This window comes from Typopeltis vanoorti, chromosome 24, assembly GCF_054136105.1.
Source record: "Typopeltis vanoorti isolate ZY-2024b chromosome 24, IOZ_Tvanoo_1.0, whole genome shotgun sequence".
In the NCBI taxonomy this organism is placed as follows: Eukaryota; Metazoa; Arthropoda; class Arachnida; order Uropygi; family Thelyphonidae; genus Typopeltis; species Typopeltis vanoorti.
The window spans coordinates 20,327,554-20,345,671 of record NC_143572.1 but is presented as its reverse complement, the minus strand read 5'-3'; the positions used below and the strand labels follow the sequence as shown (position 1 = coordinate 20,345,671).

Sequence of the window (18,118 nt, the reverse complement as noted above, 5' to 3'; positions counted from 1 at the left end):
GAAATTACAAACATTTTATGAAAATATATTATGTAAAAAAATAAAACAAAATCCAGTTTCATCCTTTAATTTTTGAATCTTAAACACAAAATGCTAATAAATTTTATGTAATATTTCCTATAGCATTACTCCTAATGGCTGCATTTTGAACAAATGGTTTTCTGTAGCCATTCAGTATAAACAAAACACACAGTTATTCTCCCCTCTATGACATGATCATCTCCTTTATGTTTATTGCCATGCCAATACAGATATCACATGCTGTTGTTCTAAGTAAATAAAAATGTATGCATCTCTCTGATATTTAGAATAATTCAGAATTCAAGAATATAAAATATAAAACAAATGCCAAATTTCTAAATGTATAGAACTAATATATATAAATTGTATACAAATATATTAAAAGTAGATTTACTAAAATCATTCTGCAGATAACAATGTGTTTCTTGTATTGTTAGCCATACTAGACTAATCAGTTTAAATTAGTCTAGTGTGGTTGTCTGGAAGATTTAGAAGTCATGCTTTCTGTCAGGAACTTACAGAAAACTATGAGCTTTTAAATAAAAAAATAAAAAATAAAAAAACAATTTCTTGGAAATAGTTATTCAACAATTATACATAAATTGCTTCTTAGTTCTTTACAGTAGAAAGGAGTCTGGAGTGGTTCTTTGAGCATAGCCAGTGGAGAGATACAAAGGGGGGGGGGGAGTAAAGTATTCATTTCCAACCAAAGCACCATTTAAAGGATGAGCAACCTTATTACTAGTGTTCTATCCTTGCAACAGTTTTATTATCCAAGTTTTCAATCACTAATAACTTGCTTAATTTAAAAAAAAAATAATGAATGAAATTTCTATGATGTAGATAGCTATGTTTGCTGATGATTTGGTCCTATTCTCAGCTCACAACAACCTAGAAACAGCAGAAGGTCACTTAAACAAAGCCATTGAAAGTTTAGCTACATACTTTGAAAACCAAAAAATCAAAATTAATCCTACTAAATTAGAAATCTGTGTTTTTACTATTAATAACCACCTCAGAAAGTGGAGACCAAAGATTAAGCTAAACAGTCAACTAATTACATTTAATGAAAACCCCAAATATCTTGGAGTTACTCTGGATCCATCGCTAAGCTTCAATAAACATATCAACAATGTTGCAGTCAGAGCAAAAAAGAAGACTAAATATCATGAAAAGTATCTCGGGTAAAGAGTGGGTAGCCGATGTTTAAAAGTCATATGTACCGCTGCTATCCATCCCATAATGGAATATGCTTCACCTATCTGGATGCAAACATCACAAACCAGTTTAGACAAGCTTATAAAAATTCAGAAAAATGCAGCTAAAATGATATGTGGACTAAGGAATACAACTCCTGGAAAAATAGCAGAATTCAAATCCAACCTTGTTCCTTTAAAAATTAAGTGGCAAGAAAAAATTACCAAATTTGTAGAAAAAAGAGCCAACCTTGCACATCATAGAACAAGTGAACTTTTTAAAAACTGGAAATCAACAAACAGAATAAAGAAAAAATCAAAAATGCATGAAATCATAGAAAATAAAATTCCCTTGGATTGTCCAAATAAAATAGCCGACTACCCAGCATTTCCTCCAAATCAAGACATGATAAATATAGTTATCAATTCTGAAATAGGGAAACATGAGAAAAAAAGCTTAGAAAACCCTGAAATCTTGGGATCATTAGCCTGTTCAAAAATAATGGAATATGGACCTGACTTAATAAAGATCTACACAGATGGCTCCAAAAATCCAAATGGCAATTCTGGGAGTGGCGTACTCATCTATGGCTATATAATATAGAACTAAAAACAACTAACAGTATTGGATGCAACTCATGCCATACAGAATTAATAGCCATGAACATAGCACTGCAATATTTGGACAAACAAAACCCGAAGGAGTTTATATTTTTCACAGCAGACCTTCAAGCTATTAAAAACTGCTACACTAGCCATCAAGAAATACTTGGAGACATAGCAAAAAACATAAACAAACTACATACGGATTCCGAAATAATCTTCCAATGGATCCCATCCCATGTGGGATTAAAGGGAAACAAAACTGCAGATGAAGTAGCAAAAATGGCCGCAACATCAAGTGATACCACAGATTTCGATCTTTTTAAAACCACCCAAAAAGAAACATAAAAAGAACAGTTCTTCACGACATGACTCACCATTGGTACTCGGCAGAAAATCCAGGCGCTACCATCAACTCCAAGTTTAATCGCAGTGCCACTACCATGATCTCTCGCCTCAAGACCAATCAAGTTTAGCAATGGCATAAAAGTCTTCTCCACCTGCAAAATCTGTAACATTGTGGAAGCATCACCAATGCATTTGCTAAACTGTATGAATATTTCCAAATGTGAACTCTATAACAACCCAGAAAAGGTGCTGTATAAAATACATGAACTTGACCTCTATGATCTGGTGTAATAATACCATGGGATAATAAAAAAAAAAAAAAAAAAAAAAAAAAAAAACTGTGATGTATAAATGCACTGGCTTGTTTTGCTAAAGTGAAATGACAGTAATAAGCAAGCCAGAAAAATGCATTTATTTTAGAATTTTTTTACCTTAATAAAAGAAAAAATAATAATATAACAAAAACATAAATGAAGATTTTAAAAAATGTGAAAAATCACATTGTGCTTTGTAAGATTTCATTACAAAATGAATGTCAAACAATTTGCATGAAAACCAAAACAAACTTGGGTTTTTGAGTGAGGAAAAAGATATAATTTTTTGGCATAACTTCACAAATGTCAGCATCAGTAATTTTGTCATTCAAGTTGCTGAATATTTTTTCTCCAGTCAGAATTCTCTATTATTGCATACTGTTTTATATTAAATTGTCCTTTCCTTCAAAATTATGTATCTAAAATTTTTCATTAGGGAAATGGAAAAGAATTATAGTCTGTGTGATTGTCCAATAATTTAGAATTTTTTTTTTTTTTTACCTTATGAATAAAGAATTTTTGAATACAAAATCAGCTGTTGCCACATATGACTTTAAATTTAAAATTAAAACTTTAATTAATTTAATTAATTAAAAACTTTTAATTTAATTTTAATTAATTAAAGAAATACATTATATTATACTTTCATTTATAGTTTAAAATAACTATATCATCTTATGCCAGCTATTCATCTTTAGGTCTGTATCCAGTTAGGAAGTTGACTCATTCTAGCTGTTCATCACATTTGTCTTTTCTCTCTGTAAAAATTGGAGGTGACTAATTAAAAACTTCACTAACTGCTGAAGTTTTCCAGTTATTTTTGATTTTGTTGATACAGGCTGCACATTTAGTTCATTTTGAAGATTTCAAATAAGACATTAATGTAATCTGACATAACATTTTGAAATTTAAACACATTGAGTCTGGATCTTCTTAATTTCTTTCCTTCCCTTTTTTTATTTTTTACTGACTTTAGCTACAGTTTTCTTCTTAAATTCATCCCTCTTCACTGAAAGGTCGTGTTGACTTGGCTATAAAATATTGGGTATTTATTATTTTTTTTCCCAAGTAGCATTTTAAAATTGCAGTCATTATTCCATATGCTTCATATGGAAGTTTGACCACCATAATTTACAACTTTTTTTTTTTGCTGTAGTTAATACAATTTAGATATTTTCATCTCTGATACATTCTAAAACGATTTTATTTAAATATGAATATGAAAATATGAAATTATAAGGTGACAAAAGAACTAGTTTAGTCCTTAGCTATTCAGTGATTAAAATACTTTATAATTGCCAGCTGCAAATACTGAAAACTGCAGTATATGGGAAGACAAGTGCTTTGAATGAGTGTTGATAATCTTGACAAACATGTTAAAACTTGGTGTGGAAGTTCAAGATGACATCAGTGTTTTTCCCAAATAGCATTGTAAACTTGCAGTCAGTTTGACTGCAATTTTACAGTGTAACAGGAACTCTGTTACACAAATTAGAACAAATGAGGAATTATAAGGTGACAAAATAATCTAGTCTAGTCCTCAGCTAAATTGCCAGCTACAAATACTCGAAACTGCAGTATATGGGAAAATAAGTGAATGCATAACATAAAGTTATGTATTTTGGCATTATAGATTACAAGCCATGTATCACATTGATGGCACTGTACTTCAGGAAATATGAAGCTAGAGATTTAATGGTGGTTGTAGACAGAGGTAAAGTTTAAAGCAGCGCTTCCCAAACTATGGGCCACGGCCCCCTTGGGAGCTGTTAGTTTAGTTGAGGGGGGGTGAAATAATGAAAACAAATATAAAAAGTTTTAAGACTAATGAGATAGATATTATCTGTCTACTAGTATATAAAAATATAAGATAATGTGCCATGTAAAATGCTAAAAATGTAATATTTGCATTTGATTTTTGCAATATTCACTGTATGTTTGTATTGAATATAAATATTATAATAACATGTCTGTATTATGATTTTTTTTTTTTGATGGGGGCTGTGAAATATTTTAATTTTTTCAAAGGTGCCTTTACATCCATAAGTTTGGGAAGCACTGGTTTAGAGGACATATTGCTAAGGTAGTCCATATGATCACTTGGCTATTAAAGAACACATTAACAAGTTAGAGATAAAGAAGTTGCTATTCCTCTTTGAGGACTTGATATGCCCACATCTGGATTACTGTGCCAAAGTCTGGTGCCCTGGGTTTCTTGAAGAAGAGGAAGCAGTGAAGAGGATTTGAGGCAAGTGACCAAGATAGTGAGTGGCCTATGGAACGCACTCAATGAGGCTAGATTGAAGGTGTGTGTGTGTGTGTGGATTGCAGAAGTTGGTTGATAGGACAACTTCTGGAGAAAGGGGGGGTGGGTATTGATTTGAAACATTTAAGTTGCTTAAAGGATTTTATAGGATAGATACGGGAGAAATGTTTCAGCACTTGGCTAGAGGAACCAGAACAAGGGGTCATCTTTGGAAGTTGAATAAAGGTGTTGGTTAGTAGGGGTGTGAGAACTAGATTTTTTGCTTGGAGAGTTGTGAATGAGTTGAATGGGTTGCCAGAGTCAGTTGTGAGTGCTTTGTCTGTTAATGCATTCAAGGAGAAATATGAAAGATTGGGTTTCCCACAATGAGTCTTCAGACTCCATGGAGGTGCCCATTTAATAATAATAATATTAAACATTAAAGGATTTAACATTAAACCATCTTCCTGTACTTCCTTCAATTCTAATTGCTGACCTGACTTACAACTCAAATAAAGACTAAGTATTGCTTGATATATGCCCCATTGACACCATACAACTGTAGTGTTTTGAATAGCTTTTCTCTTGGCATCTTGTCATATGCCTTTTCCAGATCTACGAAACTTAAATACAGATCCTTGTTATGTTTCCATTTTTCTCAAGTATTTGTCTTAAAGTGAAAATCTGATCCTGACCCCAGCTCATTCCTCTCCAAGCATCTGCAATTTTTCCTAACCTTTTCTTAGGTATACCTGCATAGTTCTCTTTTTATCGATAAGTACTATGATAGCTCACTCCAGTCAACTAGAATTCGATCCACTGACCAGACCTCCTGTATTATGCAGCACAGCCACTGTATGCTTACATATTTTTAGTTGAATATCATCTACTCCAGCTACCTATTCACATTTCAGGTGGCTGAAATATGGATTGGTAATTTTTGATGGCTGTTTCTACTTCCTGGCTGCATTCCTGTTGAGTGTTTGTTTTCTGCCATCTTGTTTCACTGCTTGTTTCATTTAGCAGTCTTTCAAATTAATTACTCCAGACAACTGGACTGGAATAGTTTATCTTCAGTTTTCATGTCACTCTGATTCCTTCTACGGTACTCTTTCCTCGATTTCTAAACTTTTTCAATAGCATCTGGAATATTTTGCAACTGTCCTGATATTTATTTTCTATGTTCTTACCAAAGTCTTCCCATGACTTTTGTTAGCTAGTTTTACACACTACTTCACTCTTTATATTTGTCTCTGTATTCTCTAGGAGCACAAGCTGACTTATTTGCCAGGAACTTTCAATATGCTTTCTTCTTTTTCTTGACCCTTTCTTGAAGTTCCTGAGTCCACCATTGAGTTCTGATTTCAGGGTATGACGATGAATCTCTAACATTTTGCTCTAGTTTTCAAACTCTTTCATTTTTCTTGAATAATATCTGTAGTTTGAGTCTTCAATTCTTAGCTTTGAAAGCTGCTTGACTTTGATTCATCTTAAAACTTTTTTTTTACACTTCTCTGTATAATATTTATCCTGCTGAAAAAACTAAACAGTGATCATTTCTGATTTCAGATCCTCTGTGTATTCTCCAGTTCTGAACAAGAATGAAGATATTGCTATCAACAATAACATAGTTAATGAGATTTGTATTTGTTAGTTTTCTCTTCACATGAATTTGTGCAAATCTTTGTCAGAACATAGTATTGTAATGACTAGTCAGTGTCTGTGAACAGAAATAGAGTATTATTACATCCAGAATAATAATAGTACTTACTATTATTATTAGCTTTGCTCTTTTCTCCATATTTTCCCAAAGCATTTCTGTTTGGTAATCATTTCCTGTATCAGTTGCCTTCTCTAATCCTCTAAAATTTTCTTGACCTCTTTAGTAGAACTCTTCTGGAGCACAAGTAAGTCTAAATGTCCAGTTCCCTATTCTGATGTTTTCCCACATCACTCTGCTTGATATTGCCTACATTCAAGATTATATTATCGTGGTATATAGCTACTCCTTTTCCCTGAAAAGATGAAGTAGTGGAAATTTGTATTTTAGTATGTTGAATTTTAATTTTAAATTTATGATTCATTTGCTGAATGTATATCTGAAAGTTGTTACAGATTTTGATTGTGATGCTTTTATTTATATTTAAGTTGTGCAAAGTTATAGTAATTGATGAAGAAAGAAACATGCCTTCTCTACTTGTTAGGTAAGTTTTATATTTAAGTTTGTAAGTCTTTTGGTTATATACTAACAGAAATACTTTTTCTTTCTCCTTGAAAATTAAAGGGGGGAAATAGGACAGTAAATAAATAACTACTTTAAAAACTTGCAGTAGCAGTATGAAAATCTTTTATCTATTCTGTCAGTGATTCTCTTACCTGAACTGAGGAGTGCAGGTAAGAGAATCAGTTATTGCTGATGTCTAAATGTTAAGATTAATGTGTGATTGTCAGATGTTGGAAGTTTTTCCATTTCGGCGGCATAAAATCCTTTATGCCGCCGTAAAAAAATAGGCTCTTTATCGTAGTGATAACATATGGGTACACCATTCTGGCAATTTGTATAATAGGGGTATGCAAGTTCATTTCACTTAAACCTTGGTATTATCCAGGTCTACCTACTCACTAATGAGAACACAATAAAGGTCGAAACCAGTCTGGGTAGTGACCTCTCCTCATAATGTAAAACAGTAATACATCTCCTGGGAGCTGTGTTTTACATTATGAGAAAATATTAAGGATAGTGATGGAGCTTGCTCCACCTTTGCTCTGAGTTGCCCTAGTGTTGTACTACCCAGGTGTGGCTTATGCTTGGACTCGCCGATAGTTCTTCGGCATGAAACTCTTAGATCTCGATCTCCAAGTTTCGTATCCGGCTTTAAAATAATGAGGGATTTATTATTCCCTTAACTTAATTTACACCACCAGAAAAAAATAGCCTCTTGGCTCTTTATCGTTAAAAAGATGTCATTGATATATCTTTTCCGCAATTTTGGTTTCAAAGGAAAGCAGGAGATAGCTTTTTTTCTTCAAAAGATTCCAAATACAGTAGGACCCGCCGTATCTCTGGTCAACCCTGGTCTGAAGATATTAACATACGAAAGGTCAACTTGAGAAACTTTCATAGTCTCGACAAACATTCGCCTTTGAAATAATGTTGGATCTAATATCCACTTTGCTTATGTAATTTTACATCGCCAAAATGAAGCCGTATGGCTCTTTCTTTTAGTGATAGACAGTTTGGCTGATCGCAGATATTGTCCAACACCAGGGCAATTTGTTGCAAAGGTGGAGAAAGCCACACACATCTGAGGTTACTAAGATTCCATTCACATTCAGATAACTTTATAAGAGTATGTTGTTACAATTGTTCTGTTTTATTATTAGTTATTGTTGTTAATCTCTTACTGTGTGTATTTTATAAATTAAACTTTGTCATAGGTATTTATGTATAGGAAAAAACATAGTATATATAGGGTTCGCTACTATCTGCAGTTTCAAGTATCTGCGGAAGACGATGGAACCAAACCCCGTGGATACGGGGGCCAACTGTATATGTTTGCCAGTATGGGAGATAATGGGTTACCCATTGCTAAACCAGATTTTTGTTTGTAGACAATGTCTTTAAACTGGAATAGCCAGAATTAATACAGAATTAATTAATTCATGGGGTGCTTAAGGGTCAAAGCCATATAACTGAGAGGAGACCTCCACATAGCTTTTAAAGGAATGCGGAGAACCGACTAGGGCTTCTGACCTAATGTCCAATCCTCACCTTCACGTGGTGCACCCTGTTGGGTATCTACTTGGATACTGAACGAACGAGGATGGGCTAGCAATTTGGGATTTAGCCGACCAAATTGTATTCTTATTGGTTGAACCAAAATAAAAAATGATGGTACAACATGACAAAATTTCATGCCGGCTGGGGCGTCGCCCAGTTAAACAAGGCCCCCGTTGTTTTTGCCAGGGAACCAGGGCAAACAGCGAAAAGTCAGCTACTGGAACAAATCTGAAAACACACCCCAACTCAACATCACCAGAGTTAAAGATCGGTACTATCAACATAAGGAGCCTGAATGGCAAAGAAATGGAGCTAGCTGAGGAATTAGATAAGTACCAGATCGACATAATAGAGTTGACTGAAACAAAAAAGACAAACTGGTGAGATCTTTCTGAGCAATAAATACAAAATGTTATATTCAGGCAATGACAATCAAGGAAAGGAAGGAGTAGCCATAGTATTCAACACAAAATACGAGGCTAATCTTCTTGAATGGCAGTCAGTCTCAAGTAGAGTAATGTGGGCAAATATGAGAATGGAGAAACTGGACAATGAGACGTATTTGTGCCTATGGTCCCACAGAAGGTTCTAATAAGGTAGAAGTGGAGGAATATTTTGAGGCTTTAGAAAAAGCAACTGACACAATGAAGAAGGAAAAGTTGGTCCTTGTTGGGGATCTAAATAGCAGAGTAGGAAATGATTGTCAGACATACAAAAATATTTTGGGAAAATTTGGAGAAAAGAGCAAAGCTAATAATAATGGCAAATATCTGTTGGATTTCTGCTCAGGACATGGACCGGTTATTACTAACACCATTTTTCAACATAAAAATGTGCAAAAATTCAGATGGAGAGAAGAAGCAAGGAATAAGAAAAGTCTCATTGACTATGTTATTGTTGATAATGATGTTTTCCCCCTGGTGCAGGACACCAAAGTGTACAGAGGATTTGAAATTGGAAGTGATCACTATTTAGTCTTGAGCAGGATAAAATTGAATTTCATATTGAAAAGAATAAACATTTAAGAAAGTTTTAAAGCGAATAAAAGTTGAGCAGCTCTCAGATGTGAACTGTAGACTAAAATACACAAAGATTATTGAAGAAAAAATGAAAGAGTTTGAGAACAGGAATCAAACCTTGGAGATTCAGTGGCAAACTCTGAAGAAAACATTGATTGATTCTGCCCGAGAGGCATGTGGTGAGGTTGTCTGCAAGGATAAAAAAAAATCAGAACTCCCGGTGGACACAGGAAGTTGAAGAGGCAGTGAAGGAAAAGAAGAAAGCATATCAAAAGTTTCTGTCAAATAAGTCAGCTTGTGCTCTTAGAGAATACAGAGACAAATGTAAGAAAGCTAAACAGTGTGTAAAACTAGCTAAACAAAGGTCATGGGAGGACTTTGGCAAGAATATAGAAAATAAATATCAAGAAGGTGGCAAAATATTCTGGAGGTTGTTGAAGAAGCTTAGGAATGGAGGAAAGAGTGCTGTAAAAGGAGTTAGAGATGATAAAGGTGACATGAAAATGGGAGAGAAAGATATCCTTGAAGCATGGAGTAATTACTTTGAAAAACTGCTAAATGAAACAAGCAGTGATGACAGTACAGTGGTAAGAAACACTGACCAGGCATGCAGTCAGGAATACATATCCATACTTGAAGTAGAAAAAGCCATCAAAGGCTTGAAATGTGGCAAGGCAGCAGGGGTAGATGATATTCGACCAGAAATGCTGAAGTATGGTGGTATAAGAGTCTTACAGTAGCTGCACTGCATAGTTCAGAAAGCCTGGACAGAAGGGCGAATTCCCGATGATTGGAGTAGAGCTCTCATAGTACCCATATATAAAAAGGGAAATAAAACTGAATGTGAGAATTACAGAGGTATTTCCCTACAGTGTTCCTGGCAAGATCTATGCAAGTATACTTGAGAAACGATTGAGAAGAATTGTGGAAGAAAAGCTTGGTGAAGAACAAGCTGGATTCAGGCCAAATAGAGGCTGTCAGGATCAGATCTTCACTTTATGACAAATAGTCGAGAAAGCATGGGAATATAACAACGATCTGTATTTAAGTTTTGTCGATTTGGAAAAGGCATATGACAAGGTGCCAAGAAAGAAGCTATTCAATACGCTACAGTTATATGGTGTCAATGGGGCATTATCTCAAGCAATACTTAGTCTTTATTTGAGTTGTAAGTCAGCAGTTAGAATTGAAGGAAGTACAGGAAGATGGTTTAATGTTAAATCTGGTGTGAGACAAGGATGTACATTATCCCCTCTGTTATTCATTATCTATATGGATCACATTATGAAGGAAAGCGGTATTAAACATGATATCAAAATTGGAAATGTTAATGTCAGCTCTTTGCTTTATGTGGATGATGTTATACTTCTAAATAAATCTACAAGTCTACAAGATTCCCTGACTAAATTGAATAACTGTTGTAATAGATATGGTATGAAGGTCAGCAATAAAAAGACAAAGACAATGAAAATAGGCAGAATCATTGAAAATGTTAACTGTGTTGTGAATGTTGACCTGTGGAACAAGTAAAACATTTCATCTACTTAGGCACGATTTTTAGTGAAGATGATAAATTAAATATAGAAATAGATAACAGAATCAGCAAAGCTGGTAAGGTGGGAAGTCAATTGAATAAATTGATATGGAATAAGAGAGAAATTAGTCTGAACACTAAATTAGCTGTATACAAGTCAGTGTTCAAACCAGTTTTAACTTATGGATCTGAGAGCTGGGTCAGAAGTAAAACACTTGACCAAAGACAAGAGACCGCAGATATGAGAGTCCTGAGAAAGATTAGAGGTGTGAACAGATGGCATCAATGGTAATATCATATTAAAAACGAGGATATTTAGGAAAGAACTTGACATTATCAGTATCCAGGAATGCATTAGCAGAGCTAATCTCAGGTGGTATGGTCATTTAAACAGAATGGGCGAAGAAAGATTAGCAAAACAAGTGTTCTCTGCCAGGTTGGCAGGAAAACGACCCAGAGGAAGACCAAGATATAGGTGGATTGATACAGTACTAAGTGCCTTAGACGATAGAAATATAAGATCTGATAATGTTGGAGTCTTGACAAGTAACAGACTGAGGAGGAAAATTGTAGATAGGAAGTTAGTAATGATGTAAATTTTTTTTTCATGTAGTACTATCATATCCTGTACATCCCTTGAGGGTACATGGCAGGAATTTGATGATGATGATCAATTAATTCACTTCATCCTTTAATCCCTTGATTATATGGATTACCAAAAATCCATAAAGAAAACTCTCCACTAAGACCAATTGTAGACGCATTGATTCACCCACTTATAAACTCTTCAAGTATTTAGCAAAATCACTAAAATGTTTTTTCAGCTCGTCCTCTTTTATCAAAAATTCTGTTGATTTTGTTTCAGGTGTAAAAAAACATAAATATTAAAAAAGAAATTATGGCTAGTTTTGATATCGTCTCCCTGTTCATCAATATGCCTACAGAGGAAGTTCTTATGCTGCTGAAATATAAATTATCAAAAAAGGTTGTCTTTATTAACTCACTGTACTAATTCTGGTTATTTTCAGTTCCAATATTGACAGTGTGTGGGAAGCATTTATACAATACTTAAGTGATGCGATATCAGAATGTGTCCCAAGAGTTTGACGAATAAATAGGGTAGGAGTCAAATAGATGTGTAATCTTCTTAAGCAAATGATTCGTAAGAAAAGGATGATATTGAAGGAATACTGTGTGCATAAGGGTGATGTCTGTTATAATAACTGTAAGCAGCAGGTTAGAATAGTCACAACTCTTGTATGTGAAATATCAGAACAGGGAAGATTCTGCAGGAATGGAAAGAATGTATGGTAATTCCATTGCACAAGGGTGGGGCAAAGACTGATGTGTCCAACTATAGACCAATTAGTATCTCAACTTTGCAATGAGCAACATGGATTTATTTAAGGGAGGGTCATGTTTTAGCAACTTGCTCACATTCTATGCAATGTTACTATTGAACTAGACAAGGGGAACGGATACAATAGTACTTTTAGATTTTGGTAAGGTTTTTGACAGAATACAGCATGGCAGACTGTTGGAGAATATGGGTTTGGGTTATAGAATATTAACGTGGATAAGAGGATGGCTGACTGACAGATATCAAAGTGGTGTACGGGGGGATGTGAGCATGCAAGATTTCAGGTAACTAGTGGTAACTAGTTACCTGAAATTAGTGGTAACTGATCCCAGGTAACTAGTTACCTGGGATCAGTGCTTAGTCCACTCTTATTCAATCTGTACATTAATGATATTGGGAAGTATTTGACAAGCAACATACAGCTATTTGCTGATGATGCGACCATAGGTAGGGTAATCAGGAGTGCTGCTGCTGATATGCAGTACTTGCCGAATGATTTGATTAGGAATTGTGGCATTTGAAAATGGATCTCAGTAAATGTAAAGTCATTCATTTTGACATGATATCCAATGTCATTTTATATTGTTGTGATTATGCTAGGAGAAACTGATGAGGTTAGGGATCTTTGAGTGTTACTAGATAGGAAGTTGAAGTTCAGGGGGCCCATGTAGCAAAGATTGCAAATACAACTCAAAAGATAATTGCAGTGCTGAAATGAATGTTCACATCTAAAGATAAGGAAGTCATTTTGCCTCTTTACAAAGCCTTGATAAGACCTCACTTGGACTGTTGTGCACAGGTCTGATCTCCTGTTTCTGTTGTGATTCTGACAACAGAGAGGGGGGGGTACAAAGGAGAGTGTTAAAAATGATATCAGGATTGTGGAATGTTTATCATAAAGATAGATTGAGAATTTGTAGACCGCATACAGGAGAAAGGGGTGATATGATTGAGACTTACAAACTTCTGAAAGGGTTCATACAGGATTTCAATTGATGGAATTTTTCAATTTATGGAGAGTGGGGATAGGACAATAGGACATCCTTGGAAGCTTAGAATGAATGCCACTAAGAAAAGGGCGAGGGCTATATTTTTCTTTCATAGGGTGGTGCGTGAATGGAATGGATTGGATTGCCATTGGATGTTGTGAGTACAAGCAGTGAATGAATTCAAGAATAAGTATGATAGCTGGTGTGGGTAGTGTGTGGCCTCCCTCGATTAGTCCTTGACTCCCTGGAGGTCTCTTATTAATAATAATAATTACAGTTAAAGGTGATCCTACATTTTATTAAGGTGAGTGCCATGGCTGTTTGTTCCTCACACTATATTGTTTGTTGACTTCTTTCCAAACAGTGTATATGGACATGAAATCTTGTTATATGAATTTGGTGTTGATTCAAAAAATGTTTTGAAGTGTTGACTGGGTATTTATAATTTGTATTGAAATTATAAACTGAGCTTTTTTTCTTTTTTTTTTCCCCAATTAGACATCTGAACAAGAAGATCAGTGTTTGGTTTGCTGAGAAATATGAAGCCAATGTGATTAAAGAAACAGTTGAATTACTTTTTCGGCCTTTTCTTCTTTGGTTGGATCAAAATTTACAAGAACTATTTACTAATGGATTAAGAATGGTAAGCTAAAAATCTGTGTTTGCACATCATGAATATGCAACTGTAATAAACATTTTAATTTTCTGATAGTATTCATATACATAGTATACATATATTTTATGTACACATAGTATTTTTATAATACTTAATACTATGTGTTTTATTTTTATAATACTGTGTTTGTGGGGGGGGGGGGTTTGCTTAAGATTCAAAGTCAGATAACTGGGAGGAGACCTCCACATCTTCTTTAAGGAATGCAGAGAAACAACTGGAGCTTCTAATCTAGTGTTCAATCCTCACCTATGGTGCACCCCCATTAGCAGGTATTCACTGAGTACTGAATTAACAAGGATGGACTGGCTATTTGGGACTGAGCTGACTAAATTGTACTCTCTGTTGGCTTAAACCAGAAATACATATGATGGTACAATATGATGATTTTTATGCTTCCTGGGGCATTGTCCAGTTAAACAAGACTCCTGCTGTTATCATCAGGGAACCAGGGCATACAGTGAAAAGCCAGCTACTGGAACAAGCTCAATGTTGGAGGAACTGAAGATAACAACAATGATCAATGGAAGGAAATTGAACTTGCAGAAGAACTGGAAAGTACTATGAACATAATTAGCATTACTGAAACAAAGAAGACAAAAACAGGTGAGTTGATAAATAATATGTATAGGATATTACATTCAGGCAATAATAATCAAGGAAAGGAAGGCATGGCAATAGCATTCAATGCCCTACATGAAAATAAACTTCTAGATTGAAAGGTAGTTTCAAGTAACCACTTGGCCAACCAGTTGCCGATTGGTTAGCATACTCTTCAGGGTTCAAATCCTGCCATGAGCATGGATGTTTGTGATTTCCTTTAGATGGGAGATGAATTTCATCATCCGGTATGAGACCACTGCCTCCACTTATTGGAGGCCTGAAGTGATCAAACATCCTCTAGAGCATGTTTGGTCTCTAGAACTGGTGGAGAAATGGACAGTGAAACTTATTTGTGCCTATGGTCCCACTTGGTTCTAAGGAAGAAGTGGGGGAATTAGTTGTTACAGCAGGCAGCTGACATAAAGAAAATGGAAAAAGTGGTCCTTGTTGGAGATCTAAGCAGAGTAGGAAATGAATCCCACCAAATATATAGAAATGTTTTGGGAAAATTTGCAGAAAAGGACAAGTAGCTCAGTGGAAGTGGTGTTTGCACTCTTCAGTGCTAAACTGCCTGAAGAAAGAGTGTTATAAGTTTGATTCTATTCGCTGACTAGAAGAACTTTTTCTAAGCTTTTTTCCGACCAGTTCCCAAGTTTGTCAATTTCTGGCATGGGCAGGCTGTTTTTTTTGTCTTGTCAACTCAAGAAAATCGACTGTAGAACCCACACTATTTCAGACATTAAAATATTGTGTTAGGGACCACGAGATTGCAGCACTTGTTAGCCATCTCTTCACTGTGAGGTGCTTAAATTAGTGACCTTGGGCCAGCTGTCTCTGATTGGCTGCCAGTGGAGATTGAACTGTAACCTCATTAAAAATAATAAAATAAACTTCTTGGGGATAGGGCTAAAACAGCCTCACCCTACTCCCTATGAGAGAATAAAAGGTGTTCAGGATACAGACCGGTTATTATTAACACCATGTTCCAACATAAAGATGTGTACAAGTTCACAAGAAATAAGAATAGTCTCATTGTTGATAGTGATATCTTCGTGCCAGTTCAGGATACAAAAGTGTACGACCAATTTGAAATTGGTCACTTAGTTTTAGTACGATAAAGTTGAATATCACATTGAAAAGAAAACAGTATGTAAGAAAGTCTTAAAAAGAATTAAAGTTGAGCAGCTTTTACAGGTAAAGTGCAGAACTCTACTATACAAACATTATTGGAAAAAAAAGAATTGGTTCAAAAATAAGAACCAAACCTTGAAGTCTCAATGGCAAATGCTGAAGAAAATGTGAATTTGTCTGCAAAGATAGAAAAATAAGAATGCTGTAGTGGCCATAAGAAGTTAAAGAAGCGGTTGTGGAAAAGAAGAAAGCATGCTGAAAGTTCCTAGCAAATAAGTTGGCAGATGCCCTAAAAGAAAAGAGAGAAAGATGAAAGAAAGCTATGCTGTGTGTGTGTGTGTAAGTGGCTAAACAAAAGTCTTTAGTAAGAATATAGAAAGTAAATAAATATCAGGAAAGTGGGAAATGTTCTGGAAGCTATTGAAAAGGAAATGGAGGAAAGAATACTGTAAAAGGAATCAAAGATGATAAATGCTTAAATATGGAGGTATAAAAATTTTAAAACAGTGGCTACACTGTAAAATTCAGAGGGCCTGGTCAGAAAGAAGGTCAAATCTAGATGATTGGAATAGCACTCTCATAGTTCCCATCTATAAAAAGGGAATTAAAACTGAATGTCAGAATTACAGAAGAATTTCTCTACTAAGTGTTCTGGCTAAGATTTGTGTGTGCATACTTAAAAAGTGGTTGAGAAAAATCATGAAAGAGAAACTTGGAGAAGAGCAATCTTGGTTCAAGCCAAATAGAGGTTGTCAAGATCAGATTTTACTTCAACAAATAGTTGAGAAATCATCCTTATAGTCCTTATAAGGACTGGCTTAAAGGGCGAAGCAAGAATGCTTTTTATCTTCCCCGTTATCTGTAGAGGACAGTGTAGGGATAAGGTGTTATTGAGCTATTAAAGCTCTGATCATGGCAGAGGGGTAACAGCAATAGCCGAGCCTCAGTTAGAACTTCATTGGCTACAGCATTGCCATCCATTACCCTCCAAGGGTATTACTCACCGTCACCTCCTTGAGAAATCATGGAAACATAACAGAAATCTATACTTAAGTTTTGTGGATCTGGAAAAGGTGTACAAACAAGGTGCCCAGAAAAAAGTGTTTTCACAACACTAGTTTTATGGAGTGAATGGAACATTATACAGAATAATATATAGTCCATATTTAAGTAGTAGGTCAGCAGTTACAATTAAAAGAAATATTGAAAGAATATAAGAAATAAAAAAAATATTGAAATGTTGCATCCACGTCTTACACCTGATTTTACATCAGGTGTAAGACATGGATGCACATTTTCTCCGTTCTTATTCATCATGCATGGGGATTGCATTATGAAAGAAAGTGATATTAAACCTGATATTAGAATCAGAAATATCAACTTTATCTCCTTGCTTTATGCAGATGATGATGAACTTCTGAACACATCCAGTGTGAATCTCTGGGATTCTCTAACTAAACTGAATAATAGTTATAAAACATTTGCATGAAAATCAGCAATAAAAAACCAAAACTATGAAAGTAAAATATTTCAACTATTTAAGCATACTTTTAATGAAGATAGCATATTAAATTTGGAAATAAACAACAGAATAAGCAAAACTGGTATATTAGAGAGCCAGTTTAATAAATTTATATGGAATAAAAGAGAAATTTAGCCAAAACACTAAATTAGTAGTATACAAGATGGTGTTCAAACCAATTTTAAGTTATAGATGTGAGAGTTAGGTTAGAAATAAAGCACTTGATCAAAGAGTAGACCACAACTAGTTTTATGGTGATATATGAGAGTTCTGAGAAAAATCAGAACCTGAATAGATGGCATCAGGGGCAGAATCATATCAAAAATGACAATATTAGGAAGGAATTTGACATTGTTTGCATTCAAGAACATGTGAGCAGGTGGTGTCACTTAAATAGAATGGGGAGGAAAGGTTAGCAAAGCAGGTGTTTTATGCCAAGACGTCAGGAAAAAGACCCAAAGGAAGATCAACGTCTAGATGGATTGATACAATCAGAAGTGCCTTAGAAAAACAAAATGTTAGATAGGGCAGTATTGGGGTGCTAACAAGTAATACTAATTTAGAGGAAGGTTGTTGACAGGAGATTGAAAATAATGTAAGCTTAATCATGTAGTGCTGTCCTAGTGGTACTGAACATCCCTTGAAGATACATATCAGGAAATTGATGTTGATGATGTATTGTTGGGTCTTGGGAATGATGTGAAAATTTGAATATATCTGTGAGTTGGTTTTCTGTAAACTGCAGAAGGAAGTATCATTAAGAAGATAAGTGATTAAAG

General features: G+C 34.8%; 1 protein-coding gene across 1 annotated transcript in view; it reads left to right on the top strand.

Annotated features, from left to right (window-relative positions):
- Nucleotides 1-18,118, top strand: part of Rchy1 (Ring finger and CHY zinc finger domain containing 1) — a 75,570-nt gene that overhangs the window by 24,286 nt on the left and 33,166 nt on the right. The window contains exons 4-5 of the mRNA XM_090413585.1: nucleotides 6,876-6,931; nucleotides 13,909-14,053. Coding sequence (XP_090269711.1) covers nucleotides 6,876-6,931; nucleotides 13,909-14,053 — 201 coding nt within the window. The remainder of the gene's footprint in view (nucleotides 1-6,875; nucleotides 6,932-13,908; nucleotides 14,054-18,118) is intronic.